Below are 21,994 nucleotides of genomic sequence, written 5' to 3' on the forward strand. Positions count from 1 at the left end.
TTCGCAACAACACTCTTTCTCTTTTATTTTGCCCATCATGAGTTACGTCTTGGGAGGTGTGTTTGTATATAAGGGAGAAAGGTATACAACGCACCTATCGGGCCAAACGCGTCCCTCGAATTTCTCAGAAACTAACAAAAATATAACAACCATTCCATGCCACACTGATATAGTGATTCTCTGATTTTCGTGAAAAGTCGTAGTTTTGTTCTTTATTGCAAAATATTAGACCCGTTTTTTTATTTTCTCGTTAGGGTGATTATTCCGTTTTAGGGTGGTCCGAAAAATATATTTTTTTAACTTTTTCCCAAAAATGACTTTTTTCAAAAATTCATAACTTTTGAATCACTGAACCGATTTAGATGATCGACATATCAAATTAAAGCCAATGAGCCTGTTGTTAAAAAATATTGAACTTCCAAAAACAATGAATTTTGTTTTCGTAATTATTGATTGTTTCTTTGTTGTTTTCGTGGATTTGTACTAGAGGGCACTATATTTTTTTATATTTTTCCTTGAAGGCTGAGGATTTTTTACATAACCGGTAGCCCAAAAAAACATTTTTCCCTTTTTATCCAAAAATTACTTTTTGCAAAAATTCATAACATTTGAACTACTGAACCGATTTAGATGATCTAACCTTCTTTGAAAAAATAGCACACGTGTGGGAAGATTGGATTCTAGTCGCATAGGTCTAGGGTCTAGTCTAGTCACATAGGAATATTGAACGAAGATTTAAAACATGTTAAATTTAAAAAATCATATCTCAAAAACGAAAAAAAATAGCATGTCTGATATTGAGATACGACAGGTAAGAAATCCTCAGCTTTCCAGAAAAAATATAAATTTAACGCCCTTCATCTTTAACTGAGAAAACTATGAAAAACTGACTCAATCAATAATTACAAAAACGAAAATCTAATTTTTTTTTTCTCAAAAGTAATATTTTTCCAAAGAAAACTAACTCATAAGCTTCAGTTTGATATGTCGATCATCTGATTCGGTCCAGTAGTTCAGAAGTTATGAATTTTTGTAATGGAAAAAAAGGTGAAAAATTTGTTTTTTTCGAACCATCGGTTAACTTTGGAAAATCATATCTTTAAAACGAAAACTATAGCATCTCTGATATCGAGATATGTTATGTAAGAAATCCTCAGCTTTCAAGAAAAAATATAAAAAAGATATAGTGCCCTCTAGTCTAAAGCCATGAAAACAACAAAAAAACGACTACAATCAATAATTACGAAAACAAAACCCATTGTTTCAATATTTTGTAATAAAAGGCAGGCTCATTGGCTGCCATTTGATATGTCGATCATCTTAAACGGTTGAGTGGTTCGAAAGCTATGAATTTTTAAAAAAAGTCATTTTTAGGAAAAAGTGGAAATAATTGATTTTTCGAACCACCCTAGAATGGAAATGGTCACTCTAACGAAAAAATATACAAATACGGGTCTAATGTTTTTTGATAAAGAACAAAATTACCACTATTCACGAAGATCTGAGAACCACTATATCGGTTTGGCATGGAATTCCTGTTAAGGCGAAATTTATAAACAATCCAGCAGTTACTATGCAAGTTTGACAATTTTAATATACTTCAAAAAATTTTAAAAATAATTTCCCCCTCGAAGCCATTCCCGATGTTAGTTTTTACGTCGTTTCTGTATTTGTTTCTATTTTTATTGATTAAAACGCGTTCACATGCAATGTAAGTGTACTACTCATTAGTAAGCTGACTCATTCAATTAATCAGTGGATGTTTCAGACGAAGAACACTATAAAGAAGGATGCATTTATTCTAAATGGGATATTTTTTACCAGTACAACCCGCAGGGAAATGAACGGCGTGGCTTCTATAATTGTTTTTAGTTGTAATCCCTGATTACTAGATTGCTTTGTATTGAACAATAGCTCTTAATCAACACTATATCCGCATACATAAAATAGAATAAACCCCTATAATGGTTTACATGCTTTTATAGGCCGGATATAATGCTAAAAAAGGCGAAATATAGGGCTCTCAAAATGTTACGTTTACTGCTTTTATTAAACATTACTAGTGCTTATATAGGGTACCACAAAAAGGTCAAGTCGTTTCACCTCTGTTTATTTAGAAAAGAAACAAGTCGGTGTGCTCCTGTGGCCGAGTGGTTAGCGTCATAACTAACATGCCGGGTGTTCGGGTTCGATTCCCGTTCTGGTCGGGGGAATTTTTCGTCAAAGAAATTTCCTCCGACTTGCACTGTGATCACGCGTATTCTAGAGCTTGCCACTCAGAATGCATTGCAAGGCGTGTTATTTGGCATAGAAATCTCAACTAAGTACTAATAAAAAATGACGCAAGTAATACTACGTTGAGACGGCGAAGTTCCTCTAGGAACGTTAGTGCCATTGAAGAAGAAGAAGAACAAGTCGGTGTTCGCCAGGGAACAAAGAAAAGCTACGGAAAACTGTGAAAATGAAAAGTGAATGGAAACGTGAAAATGGGCTGATGGGAATCGACCCAAGGTACTTTACAACATCTGTTACTCCCGTGAATTAGCTATTTGGACCAGAACAATGAATTTAAAATGCATAAAACGTCGAGATCTGGTGTCACCTCGAGAAAAAAATTTTGACCGAAAATTGACCTTCTGAGACTTCGCAGAGTGGCAATGAAGGTATGGAAAAAAATAATTATAGAATTTAAAGAACCGACCATGTACATTTTGTTTATTGGCCCAAAAAAATTACCTGTGCAAAATTTCAGCTCAATCGGTCATGATTTAGGGATGCCTCAAAGCACTCAAAGTTTTGATTTTGTGGCCACTCAGGCTAAAAGGTAGATTTTCGGCCAAAAATTTTTTTTCGGGATAACATCAGATCTTGACGTTTTATGCATTTTTAAGTCATTTGGCATCGAAAAAAAAATCGATTTTCCAAATCGAAATCGAGGCATATTATACCCTTTTCCCTCATGTGTACCAGTTAGCGCGGGTGCATTGGGCTCTCTTCCATCTGAAGCATTTCATGGTCAGAGAGGCAACATGAATTTATGTTCTGCTAGGTTAGGGAAAACAACTACCAACAAGTCTAGCGCAATTTATCCCGTTTCCACGAATATATGACCAAATTGGGAAACGATTTCAATTAAAATGTTGAGATCAGATACAGAAACCATTTTTGTATGATCATCAATACGAAACAACTTTTTGTAGTCTTTCAAACCTTGGCTAGACACAGCAACTCGAAGCTATTGATTGAAACCAGTGGCGATATCGTAACCAACGAGGCACATCCGAGGTACGATTATTGCTAGTTGAAAAAAAATCGCTAGATATAAAACCTTCTAATTTTTCAACTTTCCCAATATTTTTCATTACTTTTTGTCATGTAAATTTGCCGCAGACCGAAACACATCGAACAAAAAAATACATTCAAATCTGTTGATCTGTTCTCGAGGTCAATTGTGACATATGGACGCTAAATCATTGATATTTATATAAATAATCAAAATTTGCTAAATAATATCAACCTGACGCACCAAACAAAAAAATAATTATTGAAATCTGTTTTGTTTCTTTCTCGAATTAAATCGTGACATGCAGACTCCAAATTATTTTTGTTTATATAGATCTATATTTTGCTAAACATTGATAGATTTCAATAACTGTACTCTAAAATCCGATTTGGCGGTGGAGTCTAATGATGGATGTATTCTTGGATTCTTCTTCTTCCGTTTCAACGTAGAATAACATGCGTCATTTTTATAAGTACTTAGTTGAGATTCATATGCCATATAACACGCCTTAAATTGTTTTCGGAGTGGTAAGCTCTAGAATAGACGTGATCACACAGTCGGAAAAAAATTTAAAACGAAAAAATTCCATGACGGGAACGGGAATCGAACTCGAGCCTCCGGCATGATAATATGTGACGCTAACCACTCGGCCACGGGATTAATGCCATCATGTATGTTGAATCTATATATTGCATGAAAAAAATATATATTGCGCTGAAAAAGTTCCAAACAGTGCTCTGGGACGTCAGCATGTTGTTGTTCTTAACACTTTCGTCGCCTCGTCACCCACATATGGGTGACACTTTCCTCGTTCAAATTGAATAGGATTTTTAAAAGGAATTTGATAGAATAGGCACCTAAGTGTAACTAAAGGGTATGTAGAAAAATAATAAAATTATAACCATATCATTATAATGTCTATACTATACTTTTTATTAATTGGTTTGTACTGCAGCGTTTTGCGAAACTCATATAATATGTATTTTAAGTGGATTAAATACCGCTCACGAGACCGTTCGTCATATTTTGGCTGATGTTTTGGGCATGAGAAAAGTCGCAGATTGGGATGAAATTTTTGAAGCAAAGGTGACTGAAGTCATGCTTGAACGATCAAATTCTGATTCCACGTTCATTCAACGCATAATTACAGGCGACGAGACATGGGATTTTTTCCTATTTCCAAAACTCAAATAACCCGTTTTAACTGCATTGAAGATCTAAAAACGAATTCGCTGCGTGAACTGAACGAAATTCCTGTATTCAGTTACAAAAAGTGTCTCGGTATTGCTACAGAAGTAGCCTAAATTGAAGGTGATAATATAAGGTTGGGGTAAAAGGAATCCATTATTTTTGCGTGAAATTCGAAACTTTAATATTTTGAAGGTAGTCTCATAATGTCTCTGTCATAGAAGTCTTGATCCTTATTGACGAAAAATTCTAGTAACCGATTTTCACAATATTCTCTTGATCCCAATTTCTTTACGCTCAGAAAATTTTGCAATGCGAGAAAAAGGTGGTAATCGTTTAGTGCCAGCTCCGGACTATATTTTGGATGCATTAAAACTTCCCAACCTGTGTCCTGATGAAACACAATACCTCTTCTGTTGACCAATTCTGGCCGTTTCTGGTCAATCGCTTGCTTCTAAACGGTCCAGTTGTTGACAGTAGAGATCTGAATTTAGTTTTTGGCTCTACAGAAGCATCTCATAATAAATGGTTCCTTTCAAGTAGAATCTTCCTGGACGTTAGTCCTGGTTTGGCCACCGTTTGAGCTGCTTCACCACTTCATGTATTCACACTTAGCCTACACAGTATCGAAAATCTAAAAGCCTATGTACGATTTGTGTTGGTATGAAGAACTTGGTATGAATAACTGAATGCAAAAGAATTTCTCTTAACAGTAGCATTGCATCTATGATAAATTTGTCTGCATCGGTACGTTGACGAACTGGGAAATTCGAAGACGCGTTGCCACACTGATATTTTTGGACCGTGGAGTCAACGTGGAACAAGAATTCTAAGAATTACGTATTTGAAGCAGCGTTTTGTGTTTTACTTGTTTTCTCTTTCAGTTGCATTTTTTTTGTTCATAACCAAATTGAAAACTGAATAAAACATTGGTTATCTAGATTATGTAACGAGTAGTCAGTGATAACCCTACTATCGAAAAGAGAAACTCAAAGGTTTTCATTCACCGAATTTTTATAGTGCATTCTAATAATTCTAAAGTAGTATGATTCCATCAGTTTCTTTTAACATAAATTACAATGAACGCTTTCTGTCCTATCTGTTTTCACTCCCAGATCGAACTGTATATGTCACGTTTCCACGTAATCAGGGTTGCCAACTACAGTTTGAAAAAATCAGGAAGAATGATGATGATGATGATGTTGGATTAAAGAGGCTTTAAACTTTTCAGCCTCTAAGGAAGAATGAAAATAAAAATAAGGATAAATCAGGATAGCTCATATTGGGTTGTCCGAAAAGATAATGTCGATTTTTGGGAAAACAAAAACATCATTTTCAATCAAAGCATTATAATTTAATATTATATCCATGGTTCTGTTTCACAATCTTTCACCATCTTTTACACAGCGTAAATACCCTATCCTCCCACAACATGTTTGCTTTCTCGCCGAAAACTGCTGCGAGTCATACATGTGAGAAACATGTATAGCTTCCTTCGGGCAAAAAGCGGATTTGTAAAAGAATTAATAAGCATGGTATAAATCCCCGCATAAGCGGAAATGCTAGTGTTTCGCCTGACTTTTTGATCGTTTCGCTATCATAGAACACTAGTGCCCAAATTGCAACGAGATAATTTCGGTGCTATCTTAGACGTTCGTAGCGCGCGCATCAGTGTGATCTCGCGCTCGCAGTTGATTGATTGAGTGTTCACCGGAGTAGCCTAGCAACTGGTGGTGGGTGACGAAGTATGGAAGACAGGATACTGTGAATGCAGTTTATTTGAAAGTGGATATCATTGAGACCACAAGTACGCCAGTGCTGCTGCACCCTATTTGCTCCAATTTATGTAAGTCGGTGGAGTTGTCCAAGGAAATTGGAAAATTACCGATTTGATTAGAACTTGCACTCTCGGCCGGCGACACACGACAGTGCACACTATCAAGGTTGACCGCGAACTTTGGCCGAGTTAAGACAACAACGTTAGCACTACTCGGTGATACTGGTTTTCGCGATTGCGAAACATATTAGCAAGTAATTGAAGGTTTACCGGCTCCGCGGGTTTTGGTCGTCTGCAGTCGCACTTATCTACTGTCTCACTTCAAATACTGTCCACATTTGCCACTACATATCACATAGCGACTCAGGTGATGTGCGGTAGCACTGCTCGAATAGCCAGCATTAAATACACCGGTTGACCAATTTTTCTCGCTATCGTTTCTTCAAAAGAGCCCCACTAATTTGCATTTATTATCTCTCTCTCGTTTCATCTACAGAACCTCCAATAATGCGACGCGTCCGGCGACCTGTTTCAAATCACAACTCCTGGCACTCGAGAGCGTTCTGAAACAGTATCAGTGAAGGAACTTGGGATTATTGCTCTGCTGGATAGGGCAACAGGACTTAAGATAGCCACTTCCGCTCATGACAAGCTGACTCCTGAGGAAGACCAACCAAAGAGCGTGAATTCAGTAAAGACGTAAGCGAAAGTGAGTTTACCAGTTCCAGGACGTTTTTCGTGCGATAATACTTGTCGAGGGCAGTGTTAGTGTAAAGTTTAGGGACATATTGAGTCGACGCGGGAAACGAAGCGAAAAACTAGTGCTAGATAATATTGCAAATATTCAAGCCGTCAAAATAAGTGCGTCCAAAATGTTCATCGAAGAAGATGCTCAGTAAGTAGCAACTGTAGACTTTCGTGTGCATGCATCCAAAAAACCTGTATCGACTGTGCTGGTGTGGTTGTTCCTACTGAATTCTTTTACTACTAAACAATTGGTTGGATGTTGTTCGGTAATACGAGTTTCTTCTTATTTTGAAATAATCTACAACACTTTCTTGCTTCCACAAATTTTATGCTGATTTGCATGACACCTACGCACACGTTTTAATTTTTTACTTACACTCTCAGCTTATTTGTGTTTCAATTCTTATCTAACCGCAGTTTATCTGTAGAATATATGTAAGCGCATCTTCATTGTGCTGTCAAACTGAAAATAAACAGGGAAAGATTTATATAGAGCAGCAACTCCACGCCAAATTTACCGGTCGCTGTCCCCGACTCTCTCTGAAATTTTTCAAATATCGTGGCGGGTACTCTAAATTTATGTTTTCATTGTCATATGAACATTTTAATTTATATATACAGCCATTCCATGTCAAACCGATATAGTGGTTCTCAGATTTTCGTGAAAAGTGGCAGTTTTGTTCTTTATCGCAAAATATTAGACCCGATTTTTAAAAATATTTTTTCAGTAGGGTGACCGTTTCCATTTTAGGGATGTCCGAAAATTTTTATCAAATTTAATTTGATATATCGATCATCTGAATCGGTTTAGTAGTTCAAAAGTTATGAATTTTTGAATAAAGTCATTTTTGGAAAAAAAAAGAGGAAAAAGTTGATTTTTCGGACATCCCTAAAATGGAAATGGTTTTTAAGTTATGATTTTTAAAATTTAACATTATTAGTCAAAGTTAACGCACATGGTTACATCAAAATTGCTCAAAAGTTATAAATACTCCTCCCCAATCTCCCAGCATGAACAAAATATGGAAGTTATCTGTGTAGGAAATTTAGAAACCATCAGATTTCTAAAAATAACGATTTGAAAACCCACTTGATCAAAAAATGGATGAATATTCTTTCCGAATACACCAAAAACTCGTAGATATCGGCTAGAGACAGCTAAAGATAGTTATATATATATATATTATATATAGATATATAGATATATATATATATATATATTATATATAGATATATAGATATATATATATATATATATTATATATAGATATATAGATATATATATATATATATATATATATATATATATATATATATATATATATATATATATATATATATATATATATATATATATATATATATATATATATATATATATATATATATATATATATATATATATATATATATATATATATATATATATATATATATATATATATATATATATATATATATATATATATATATATATATATATATATATATATATATATATATATATATAAGGTCAAAGATAGCTTCATAATGTATCTATCATAGAGGTATTGATCCTTATAGGCAATAAACTTTAGCAATAGATTTTTACAATCCTCTCTTCATCCCAATTTCTTATTTTGAACGCTTCTGGTCAATCTTTAGCTTCAAACGGTCTATTTGTTGTCAGTGTAGATCTTAGTATATTGCACAAACTTTTTTTTAAGTATTTTACTGTTGCAGTATCAACACCATACACGCCAATCGCAATTTCAGCGGCCTGGCTTGCATTTTCGCATTTATAAAAGCAAATAACCGTCCAAATAACAAATCTTCCCACATCTCTGAAATTATCACTTTCAGCTCATCAATGCTGTTATATCGTTTCTTGTTAGCATCCCAGAATCGAAACATGAAATTGTATAACTATCGTATATACAGCATCATATACCCCATATTTTGGGTGGTATATGATACGCCTAACTAGCATAGGCGATATACATACCAAATACGATTATTGACACACGTATATACGATTTCTTGCAGACATGGAAAACAAACCAATAGCGGAAAATATTCACGTCTTGAAGACGAAGAAGAAATGAGCGATTTACTCCGCCAAGGACCACCATCCACCTCTTCAACTGATGAAAACATCGATAAAATAAAAGGAATGTGCTCGGAAATCGTCACTTCAGTTTGAGATAGCTAATCCATGAACTGAATATCTCTCACGAGACCGTTCGGCATATGATGTTTAGGGCATGAGAAAAGTCGCAGCATGACTAGCGCCAAATGAATTCAATTTTCTTCAAACATTATTAAAATTATTCATCATCAAAAACAAAGAGGAAATTTGTCATTCAACCAGAGATATCCCTGTGTTGAAAGATCCTACAGGCACGTTATAGGGATTAAATGAAAGCTGGTTGATAAGGTTAAAGTGATTTGCTACTGACTTGGTTAACAAAAAATTGTGTAAATTGACAAAACTTCTGTAAAAACAGAAACAAATCGATTTCTTATATCTATCCACTACATCTACACACACCAAGATAAAAGTATGTTCGTGAAATGTTCCAGAAGCTGAAGGTTTAAACTTTAAAATTATGTATAAATCATTATATTAATAGAATGTTTCGGAAGCTTATTTTCGAAGTCTTCTAAAAGTAGTGGAAGAAGACCTGCATGGGGGGATACGACTACGAGTTTGAGTCACTGTATGTAAACAGGAAGACGGAAGTAGTGTTTGGTATTTGGCATCAGGAATTTGTAATGTGCAAATTGTACATGTGCTTACTTTCTCGGATCTGGAATCTACTATCTGAAGTACTAGATTGAATCCAGTTTTTTGTTCAATTTCTGGGAATCTTGGAATCTCAAATTTGGTATCTGGTATTGTAACCCGAACCTAGAAATCTGAGAGTGAACCTGCAAAGCAAAACTTTTAGGTTGATGGAATCTAGCACTCGAAGTCTGTGATGTCAAACTGAGATCAGAAATAATTCAAGTCAAAAATTTGTAATTTCTGAGAAGCATTTGAAAACTGGAAACAGAAAATATTAGTCCATAACCGAATTCTAAAACATTTATAAATAATTTGATTCTGTTATTTGCGAAGTAATCTCGAAATCATATTTGTTGTATGCAATCTGAAATTTTCGATCTGGAATCAGCAATCTGAAATCCAAATCTAGAATTCCTATCTGGAATCGGAAACTGAATCTGGCGTATATCAAAGTCAGGGAATTAAATCTAGAATTTTCAATATACAATTTGGATTCTGCAATTCGGAAATCTTAATATTGTATCTGGAATCTATAGTTCTCTTACGTGAAATATGTATAATAAATTTTAGAATTTGAAATCTGGAGATAGAATATTTTACTTGATATCTGAAATAGCATTTGACGTATCTGGAATTTGTGAATCCAGAATCTGGATTTTCGAAAGTTTGAATATACATAATATTCTGGAACATAACAATCGTATGGAATTGTTCAGAAATAGTTATAATTTTAAACAATTGATATTAATACAAGAAAAAATACCAAAATAAGCAATTGATATTAAGTACAAGAAAAAAAAACAAAATAAAAACTGTCCTACTAAGATCATATAACTACGCGAGAGCACACATTGGGTTGGAAACAACTAATTTTTGATTAACGAAAACTGAACCATGTGGCTGAGGAAATTGTTCCCGAAAACAGAAACATGTGTGCTCTTGATGGAATAATAATTGAACATATTCATCTCGATAGACCTTAAGTTTTCATTAGATTTTAATAATTAAAGTGGAAAATGAACGGAGTAAGGGAAGAAAAATAATGTTATTGAATAAATTTCAACTGTCGGAAATTACGGAACATTAGATAAATGTAACTTTCTGATTCTATTAGCTTAACGATGGTGATTTTCGATCATATGATGCCGCTCGGAACGTTGTTTTTATTGATGATTTTTTATCTGCGATATTTTTATGCGCCTTATAAATAAACAATACTCCACGTTATGACACTCGTACGTGATGTTATCAGTTGTTGCATTACATGGTTTATCAATTTATGTAAGCCAGAAAAAGGCAAGAGACGAACCATAAACTAAGCTATGCGACTGATTGGGAATTATCACATTGTGAACTTTCAACATTACCTTCGAATGTTATTTATTATCTTTTGTCACACGAGTACCAAAGTCCAATTGAAACTATTTCGCACTTTGATTACTATTGATGAGGAAATATGCTATCATTGATCATTGAACAATATTTTAGCTTAGTATGTATGCTCGTATGCTCATGTCAAGGTATTATTGTATTTACAACTCTAAAGATACTATACGATGTATATTTATTGCTTCCTGAGGTTGTCGCATGTGACCCATTCCCAGTTACTTATCCGTTTAAGAAATGAGTCGATTTCATTTCGTTTACCAAGGAGGAGAAAATTCGATCTATCATTGTTTTGTATTTTAAATTTTTTTTCTTTAAATCCAGTTTTATCCAAACTAATCAAACTCGTTCCATTGTCGCTTAGTATCTCATTTATCAATGCCTGGAAGAAATCAAAGATACTGAAAATGTACCTCGGCCTGTTCTGTATCGGGATCATACACACAATTCACAATCCCAGCCACCAGGCATACTTTTTCGCCTCCTTCAAAGAAAAACTGTAAAATATACTGATTTTTGTCTTTTTTGACTTCACTTTTTAACACCGTGTAATTGACAACTGGAACAAAAACAGCAGAATATTTATTTGTGCGAAATGTCACCTAATGAACTTAAATCTTTATATTTTCGAGGACTCACGCCCCAAAAGGGTAATATTCTGTTTCTATTATCTCAAGAAGCCCCGTTTTTTGGAAGCGTTAACCCCACGTCGGTCTCTGGGGACTGACACGGAATTTTCCATCTTTTACGCAGCGGTCTCATTTGACCGACAGTGGACTTTTTGTTTGGATAGTGTCGGCACTGGGAACGACAGTAACAAAGCTAGAACATGATTTATAGTAAAGTCCACTATCGATTCGCAGGGGCCGACGTGAGCCAAAAAAAAAGTTCATTGTCAGTCCTTTCTTACGGTCGAGGCTCAACGTGAATTACGCAGAAAGATGATGTTTTTCTCCCAAAATCATGGAAAAATGGACACCACGGATGCAGTAAGAAGATCTGCTATGTACTTATTGCTTAATCTTTCCTGGAAGTGTGGAATATCAACAACTCTACTGATAATGTACCTTGGACCGACCATGTTATGCATCATTCTCGGCTTGACCAGATTTTCCGATATTCTATCTAAATCAATCCCGAAAAAAACCATCCGACAGAGAAAAAACAGTTGAGGCGGTGGCGGTGCGATAATCGAGCGCCTCCTCGTTCATTGCCATCAAGTCTCCGTCAGGTTCAGGCGCGATAAGGCGCGGCATACCTAGCTGATAAGCGAGCAGCGCCAGTGGTGTGCATCCATAGATAAGAGCTCGAAGGCTAGCTGCGTGCACTCGGAACCGACATGCCTAACACCTTCGCGCTTCAGTCGAAGATTTGACTTGCTCCGGTTGAGTAGAGCGTTTGCACGTTTCCGCGTCCCGACGTCGGTAATTTCGTTCGTTCAAATAAGCAGCGGAAACAAGTGAGTAGTAGTGTATTCAGCGAGAAAAAGAGCAAAAGTGTGGCACATAATTTGCATTCCGCCTGCGATCGGTGGTAACGTGTGATTGGGTCAAAAACCTCTGACTGGTTTTTTGGGGAAGACGTGTGGGATTGTAAACAAACCAAATTGTTTTATTTTTCGTGATAGGTTGCTAGTTTTTGTTGGGAATGTTCAGCTGCTTCTTTCAGTTTTAGAATCAGCTCGTTGTATTGGGATAGATGAATCGATCTTGTTTGAGCCTCCTGTATTTGCGCATACTGTCTCACAGACTGCAAATCATATATTTTTCTTTGAATGAATACCAATAACGCCTAAAAATACACAACAGCAATATTACAGAGACACGCACGGTCTGTGACGCCGTGTGCAAGTAAACGAGTTATGATTTTTCGCGCGAGTACAGGAGGGTTCAGTATTTGGTTGGATTAGTGATTTTTGAAAGCCCTATGAAATAGCGATCGCAGCGCTAACAGATGAGTAGTTTTGAAAACCTTATAACATTTTATACAACATTCAATATTGCTTTGTCAAGAAAATTTACTTTCCATGCAATTTGAAAATTGTACCAAAATTATTTTTGGTTGTGTTTTACAAAATCTAGTTTAACTTCTCATATACTGCAGCACATATTCATGTTAGAAGTTCTTTAAGCCTAATGTCCTGTGGTTCTTGAAACGTTCTATTTAGATAAACTCATAATGTTACACGAGAGTGATAAGGTATGTTATCTGTTTTCAGAAAAATGTTTTTTATTTCTCGGCTAATGAATGTATTTTAGCAAATACATGAAAATTTACTCAAACTCACATTCGTAGAGTATTAGAAATAACAATTCGTTTCCGAAGGTTTCGATCAATTTCAGTATTCAATATTTAGAATGGTATTCCTTTTTCATTGCAAATGCCTTCAGTCCTTTCTGAAGGCTATCTAAGATCTTTTGGTGTATTCGGGAGAAATATTCATTCATTCATTCGTCTAGTGGTTTTAAAAATCCTTTTTTCTAGAAATCTGATGGTCCTTTTCTGTCCAGATACTCCCACAGTTTTTCAATGGGATTGATGTTGGGATGTTGTGGCGGAGTTTCAATAACTTTTGAGCAATTGTAAAGAAATCATGTGCGAACTTTATGTTGTCAATTGTTTTGATATAACTTGAATCCTTGATTCAATTCCATTTCGTTGACACCCAGCTTCAGGTTTTCCTCCAGGATGTTCAAGTAAACATTCATTAGAGATATGCATGGTGGTGTACGAATTCGAGTTTGTACCACTGTATGCCTCTGCATAATTTGATATTCATACGTTCAGGCGTTTGATGCTCATAACCTCAGTTATTTCACGCTTGATGGAACCATAAGCATATCATGTACAGAATCAATAATTTCCAGAGCGAAGATAATTCTTAACTGTAGCTGATCACAGCATTAAATGCAACCATTTTTCGTTGACGTATCCTAGTTTGAACCTCTAAAAATCGTTCAGTATCATTAGATTCAAATTTGTATTCTTCTGCTAATGACCCATTCCATGAGGTGGTTATTCACCAGAAAACAAAATTTCAAATCTAGTTTTAGGAGAAAATTGAAAATGTTATTTGAATAAGCACTAATTATATCATAATTTTTTTTGCAACAAATTTAATTTTTATGCACCAACCTTTGAGAGAGGTGAGTTTAAAAAACTACTTAATTATATTTAAAATATTTTAGGTTTTCACTATTTTTGTGTTTCTTGAGATATCTTTACATATGCTTAATCAAACTTCAATGTCTATATACCATTGAATGGGTGATTAAAGGCTTGTTTGAAGAGCCGTGGGTAGACCTACGTTTCATTTTGTAATTTATGAGAAACAAGCATTTGAAAAACAGGTATTTTGAAGCGTTGTCACGTCACAAAAAAAGAGCATTTTTTTAGTTTATCAAATGAACATAGATTCAAACATTTTTATACTTGGGTTTCTCTGAGCAAACAGTGAAAGTCAACAACCCACAAAATTTGGTTGAGATCGGTCCACAAATAGAGGAGTATCAACTGTCTCCAGAAGTTGTTGTCACGTCACGAATAGTATACGATCCATTCAAACAATATTTTGACTCACTACAAACACTTTTTTGCGTTTTCATGAATAAAGCACACAAAATTAAACAATGTTATAATAAAATTAAGAAAATTTCCAACAAGAATCATCAGTTGGAGAATATTTTATAGTTAGGTTGGCTTGTTGTTAGTCAAAAACTTTTGTGACGTGGCAACACCTGACTTTTTGCTGTTTCGGACTGTTGAACATTAATAATTAATTTCATTAATTACCGTTTCGTTTCAAAACATACAAATGATATTCCTCCTATGTTTTATCAACAAAATATGAACGTAGATTCCATAATATAAAATATAATCTTATTTCAACTTCCGGTTTGCTGATGGTATTATTGAATGCTAAAAAAATGGAAAGCGCATACGATATGGGCTTACCAGCGGAAGTCGAATATCGTATTCCGATGCCATTTTAGAATCGAGGATGTTCACTTCCGGTTCGTTAAAAACGGATATAAAAGGCCGGGAATGACATGAAATCCCACAATACAATCGTGAATGGTAATGTTGGCATATAACCATGGGTGCACGAAGAGGAATAAAAAAAGGATTAATGTTTGATAGTGAGAGATAGGATTTAAGTGAGAGGGAGATAATGTTTGGTGGGCCTTAGAGCGACGTGTTTGGAGTTATACAAAGAAAGTGCACATACAAATGTACACGCAAACACCAACGATTAACGATCAACGATCGAAGTCAACGTCAAAGTCAAAGTCATCTTCAATACCCAAACATAAACGCCCTTGCACAGGTATGTGAGTTTATCAAAAGTTTCTGATAGCAAAATCAAATGCGTTCCCCCTGTAGTGAACGCCACTCGATGAACTAGGAATGTGCTAGCCATTGATGGCAAGCGCCAGAGTGAACGTGTTGAACAATCACGATATAAAAACTGGAGGTCGGTTTTGGACCACCCCGACTTTTCCCAAATAAAGACCGTGTATTACAGGTAACAGCTAGATTCAAATTATATAGCTTTTTTTTGACGAACATACCATAAACAATTAAAATTGTCTTGTTTCGCAATGTTTCACAAACTAAAAGAACATAGAACTCATTTTGCACACAGGTCGAATATATTTCTTTTCTGACTTTGGAGGAATGAAAACGTAAAATGGCGCTAAAACGCTAGAATGAAGAGAATTCACCATATTATCAAATTGTCAACGTTATGACACCATTGAAAATTCAGTAGGAAGCACGGTTGCGTTAGGACCACTTTCTCCTATAGAATGGACTTTTGGAAGGGGAAGGGGAGATCTCAGAGGAAAGTAAGAAGTATTCAGAGTAATAAAAAACATAAAAAATTGCTACAATACGGTGAAAAACTTATTTAATACAACTTATTGATTGTGTGACGTGACAACGCTTCGCGGAGACTGTTTATTCGCACAGAGCGCGTTGTCACGTCACAAAATGCATGCCGTCAAAATGCATGTTCTTGCGAGTTTTTTGAAAAACTGAGTATACAGGAATCTTCGTTCATCTTTCATTGCCAAATCATAGAACAAAGTTAATTTGTATGTATTGAAACGGAACTGAAAATACAACATTAATGTTCAAAAGTCGGAATCCGCAAAAAGACAGTTGTTGTCACGTCACAAAAGTATTGGGCTGGCAACAAGCGAATTCAACTGCAAAATATTCTCCAACTGAAGATTCTTGTAGGAAATTTTCTCAATTTCACTTTAAAATCTTTTGCCATTTGGAAATCGTGTGATGTATACATGAAAACGAGAAAAAACCTATTTTTAGTGAGTCAAACCGTTGTCACGTCACGCTGGAATGGGTCTAATAATAAATAATAACTCTCCGAGATCAAGAAATCTGAGGCATCATCATTCTAAAGATTTCCTTTATTTTATTGTAGATTAGGGGGAGTTACAGAGACTCCGCGTTGGACTGCGTAAGGTTGAACTTGTTCGAGATGATAAAAATCAAAATAATAGTATTGTATGTAATTTAATTTTGCGCCAAAAAAGCACCAATCATTGTCCAATCATAATTTATTTGGCTATTTAGGCTGTAGACTGCAACAATTCAACACTGTATTTTATTGATTTCGTATTTCAGCTCCATTGAGAATGCATGCCAATAATTTTCCCATTACTAAATCAAATCCTTCATATTACTAATCTATTTCTCATTTCTATTTCTGAACTTTTTCTAACTTTTTCAGCATGGAAAGCTTCTGGGTGCAGACGGCCATTGGGGCCATCAAGATCATTGCCATGGTGTACGATATCATCACAATGCCGATGTACTTAATCCTGCAGCAACCCTGGAAGCGGAGAGCGCTGGCGAAAAGAATTAAGGTATGCGGAATCGGTGGCTGGAGATTGTGCAATCTATCGTGGCGCCGGCGTTTCCGTTTGGTGAAGATTATCTGATAAGATCACTGGGCGGCAACGTGGAGGTAGTAAAAACACGTGAGCTTAGCACGCCAAATGTTTTGCAGGTGCAAATCCTGGATTAGCACCGTCGGATTGCATTTTGTTGTGCTGGGCGATAAAATTTACCGTTTTGAAGTTTAAATTCCGTCGATAATTTGTAAGCCTCTGGTTGATGGCTTATGAATATGTTATCGTATCAGAGTTGAGTAACGAACCCGCGGCGATGCACTCACAGACTTCAACGTGCCAACGTTCCGGTCGTATGAGTTAAGATTATTAAACCGTTGCAAACGACAGTGATGAACGAAGCACGTGCAAAGTACAGTGGAACCCCGATTATCCGCGAGCTACTAGTTCCTAGTTCCATAGTAATTCTGTGGAGCTTCTCGAACTTCAGTGAGAGGTTGGTATTAGCTCTTTCGTTTTGCTCATGGCGTTATCTGATCACTGATATACACGACCTTACAAATGAATAGTATAATAATTTCTGAATTTATAAAACATAGTTTTCATGCTGCAATATCTTCATCTCGTGTTTGCACTTAATTTTTAGTCTTTTATAGCGTTATCCGCGATTTATGTTATTCGCGGTGCCCTAGCCAGAATATTTCGCGGATAATCGGGGTTCTACTGTACTTCTAATCGCATTGAAATCCTGGAATCAATTGTTACACAATGTTTGGATGTACATATTATGTCGATTACTTGGATTAAATTGGTTTTAGCATTGATATTTACTGTAGAGCTCGCTGAAAGGTTTCGTCATTATTCCTGCTGTTCCTAGAATCAAGCCAAATGACGTACCACACAAGGGAATTGGAGTCAGCAATAAAAAAATCTGTTTCGAGTAATGTTATCTACCGTTTCCAGGTCTGACCGTTCTGAATTTTATTTACGATCGGCAGCTACCTTTAAGAGTATTAGAAACATCCATGGAGAATCTAGGAACCTAAACTCGATATTATTAAAAAATTTGGTGCGAACTTAGATCATTCAGGAATGGGATCGATTCAAATGTGTCTATTTCGGTAATGATTCAATGAACCGAACTTTTTCGGATTATAACACAAGTAATAACATAACATGTATTTCCATCGGAAAAAATACACGTAAAACTGTGTTTGTTTAGTAGGGAGGGACCCCATAAATCAAAACACAAAAAATCACATCAAACTTCACGAGGAGTTCAAAATAGTTTTCGCATGACAATCAAAAAATTTCTATGTGCGGTGAAAAAAAAGCGGTGCGCATAAAAAAGTCTCACGTGGAAGATAATTCAAATAACGAAAATACTGAATTTACTGTATGGAACAAAATTGAGACGCAAGACTTGGCAGCTGTTAGGAATCTCGCCAAACCTTCTGGAATCTAATTTAGGAAATATACATGTGAACATTTTTGAATATTTTATTTACATACAGTGTGCCAGTTGGCTGACTCGGAATCTTAAGGAAGTGATAGAGGATCATATTTGACGAACACAGCTGCCTAACACTCTGTGTGTACGTATTTCACAAATACAAATCATTTCTAAACGGATAATCGTAATCTGCCAATACGTTAACTGGTTCAAAAACGCTTTCGTCTCTCGACGAGCACCTCGCACTCGTTTGGAGTTGACTTTTTCAGTTACTATATAGTCGGTGATCAGTTTTTGCGACAACTGTTCACTAGACGCTTGTATAGAGTTAGGTTATACAAGATCAAAGCTTCTTTCGGAATTTTGAAGGTGATTCGGAATTGGTATCGATTGCAAGAAAATTAAATTCTTCCACTTTCAAACAAAGATCAATTTCAATAGCGCAAACATCGAATGGACCGACAATGCTTATCATGATGTAATTTCAAAACATATAGGAAATCAATTTTCCGAATTTTCCGACCTTCTATCAGTTTCCCAAAATTTTCCGAGTTTTCGCTCCATAACATTCCATCTCCATAACATGATCTATGGGCAGAGACGAATACATCAAAATAAAGATGGCTCAAATCGGACCATTCCTTCTTCGGGTTTTGCGCTTAGCAACACATTTGGCCTTCCATTTTTATTTATATAGTTGTATCTATAAAAAATACATGGCGGGAATATATATATGCTTGGAATATCAACATGGAACAATCGAGCTTGATGTTGTTTTTTTTAGAGCTGCAAACAATAACTCTTTTTGTGTTTTTCCGAAAGATTAGGCACAACATCGTTTTATGAAGAAAAGTGAAAATTGTCAAAAAGTGACATGGGACAACTATGCGTAGAACGGCAGTGCATTGAGAATAACGGCATAAATCTCAAAATATGACCAGTTTGTGAATTTTTCTCTCGAGAACGAAAATGAATCACGAATTTCTGCATTACTCGAGAATTAATCAAGCAAACAAAATCAAATTGTGATATCTTCTTCTGCACTCCTATATCTTCTTTAATCTATATAAATAAAAATGGATCACCGAATGTGTTGATAAGAGCAAAACTCGAGAAAGGAATTGCCCGATTTAGGGCTGTCTTTATTCTATCATATTTTCTGTATCAAACATTTATTCCATGTAACGGAGAAACATGTTATTTGCAAGTGGTTGTAAAATCTTGAACGAGGATTGTGTCTGAAAATAATCTGATATTATAATGGCGAGTTCTGGTAGAAATACTGGGAATTTTATAGTAAACGGTAATTTTAAAGGGTATATTTTCTAATCAATGAACAGTTCTGCAATTGGACCTATGAACGTGCGGTTAGTAAAAAAACGTGAATGTGATAATGAAAAACAAATTTTGGGTGGGACGAAGTTTGCCGGATCAGCTAGTATCTTTATAAATGAAAATGGAAGGCCAAATGTGTTACTAAGCGCAACACTAGAAGAAGGAATGGTTGTGGATTTGGATTTGAGTCGTTTTTATTTTGTTGTATTTGTCTTAGCCCATAAATCAATATAGCGGATAGAAAAATCGGAAAATTTTCGGAAACTCTGAAGGAAGTTCGGAAAATTCGGTAAGTTGAATACCCATATGTTTTAAAATAACATCATGATAAGCGTTGTTAGTCAATTCGATGTTTGCGCTAACGAAATTGATCTTTGTTTGAAGGTGGAAATGGATTTTTACAAGCGGAATAACGCATTCCAATCTATATAAATAAAAAGGAAGGCCAAATGTGTTGCTAATAGCAAAATCCGAAGAAGGAAAGTATCCTGCGATAGAAGAATGTTATGATGAGAAAAAGTTTAGAATTGTTTTCTAAACAATTCATATCTAAACGATAATTTTGGGCGGGACGAAGCCAGGTCAGCTAGTAATAAATGAATCGGCTCAAGTACAGGAATTTCTGGTTTGAAAAGCAGAAAATGTGCACCTTGTTAGCGAATGCCCGATAATAATGATTTATATTCTGCAAAGGTGTCACTTCCTTCTTCATACAACTATAATCTTTCGGAAAAACACAAAAAACTTATTAGTTGTTCCAATAATTCAGAAAACAGCATCGGTCATAGGCTATTTTATTTGGTAACCTTATACCACATTTCTAAACCACGTCAATCTTTTGGCAACGCAGAAAAACAACAACAATGTGTGCGTATGATGCAAAAATACAGAACAATCGGACCGAACAAAATTGCACGGCTGTTTGTGATATCTTCCATTTTTCCTTCACATCGAGCAAACATGTATGTCATATATCATTAGAGAAGGATGTTGTTTGCTGTGGAGGTGATCTGGCGTAGTGGTAACATCCATGCCTCTCACGCTAAAGGTCACGAGTTCAATTCTCACCCCCGACATTCTTCCAAAAATGGAAGTAAAAGTGACGAACCAGCCAAATTGAGTTGAAAATCACTATAATACAGATAAAAAAAAAAGATGTTTGCTCGCTGACTGAATTGAGACTGAAATCGCGAATGGCTTATTTATATCCACAGACGAAGTTTCAATTGCAATACTTTTTCTCCCCATATAGTTTACAAAACGAACGTTGCATTTGAATATCTAGCGAACGTTTTCCGCGCGCCTGATTCGCAGTGGTATATAAATATCATACCTTGCCGATGCATCAGTTTCTTGTTATAGACGGCACTGATAGGTAAGCACACAAATGGGCAGAACAAATGAATGGGAAATTGGAAATTTTATTTTAATTCACTTTAAACCGTTTAAGGATTCTTGCATCGTAATGTATAGCATATCAAACAAATCTTAGAGAATTTCCGAATTGACTGTCCGCAAATTGAATGAAAATATTCACTGGTAGAACAAGAATATCTCACTTTCCTTTACGATCACAACGAATTGCGAAAATATGTGCTTATTGAATGACAAAACTGATTCTGCTACCCATTATTACCCATGCACGAAAAACCAGCGACGTAGTTTTCGATCGTAAGAGTATTGTCCTTTTTTTCAAATTTCACCGATTAATGTTGAGCGTCGCAATAGATCATCAAACTAGATTGAAACTTGGTAAACCTCATATTGAGAAAGTTGTATATTTATGATATTTTTCAGTGGCTCACACGGCCGACCATTAAGTGTCTTTATATAGTGATGAGAGCTTCGCGTCAATATGTTGTAATCCCCAACATCGAATATGCAGACTGTGACAAGAAGGTCGAGCAATACTTTCACTCAACCTTCAAATAGGAAAGCTTTTCCAAAAAATAGACTTAATCAGATGCAAATGGTTGTCCGGACTGTTCCAATCCAAGCTTTTTCTCTACCTCGTGTATATCCATTAATTGATGCAAGTGGTAGGGAAATCAAGGTAAAATCAACACTGTGGGTAAAACCGATGGCACCCTCTGAATTTTTCAGTTAAAACCTAGTTTTTTTTGTATATTTTCCGATGCTCTTTGTACACACTTGTCGTTTCTTACGTTTCGAGTCACCATAC

At 35.5% G+C, this 21,994-nt stretch overlaps 1 protein-coding gene and 1 non-coding gene across 8 annotated transcripts in view; both read left to right on the top strand.

Annotated features, from left to right (window-relative positions):
- The window catches only part of LOC129775218 (long-chain-fatty-acid--CoA ligase 4), a 48,998-nt gene that overhangs the window by 15,898 nt on the left and 11,106 nt on the right, over nt 1–21,994 (top strand). For 4 of the 7 annotated variants that reach the window (XM_055779628.1, XM_055779629.1, XM_055779631.1 and 1 more), the window contains 2 exons: nt 6,745–7,143; nt 16,904–17,039. In XM_055779628.1, coding sequence (XP_055635603.1) covers nt 7,121–7,143; nt 16,904–17,039 — 159 coding nt within the window. In that variant the 5' untranslated portion in view covers nt 6,745–7,120. The other 3 variants (XM_055779634.1, XM_055779635.1, XM_055779633.1) reach the window with 3 other exon arrangements.
- LOC129780957 (U4 spliceosomal RNA) lies at nt 3,241–3,385 on the top strand. The gene has a single exon (XR_008744047.1). It is a non-coding gene; the product is annotated as a U4 spliceosomal RNA (small nuclear RNA).

Source organism: Toxorhynchites rutilus, chromosome 3 (genome assembly GCF_029784135.1).
Source record: "Toxorhynchites rutilus septentrionalis strain SRP chromosome 3, ASM2978413v1, whole genome shotgun sequence".
Lineage (NCBI taxonomy): Eukaryota > Metazoa > Arthropoda > Insecta > Diptera > Culicidae > Toxorhynchites > Toxorhynchites rutilus.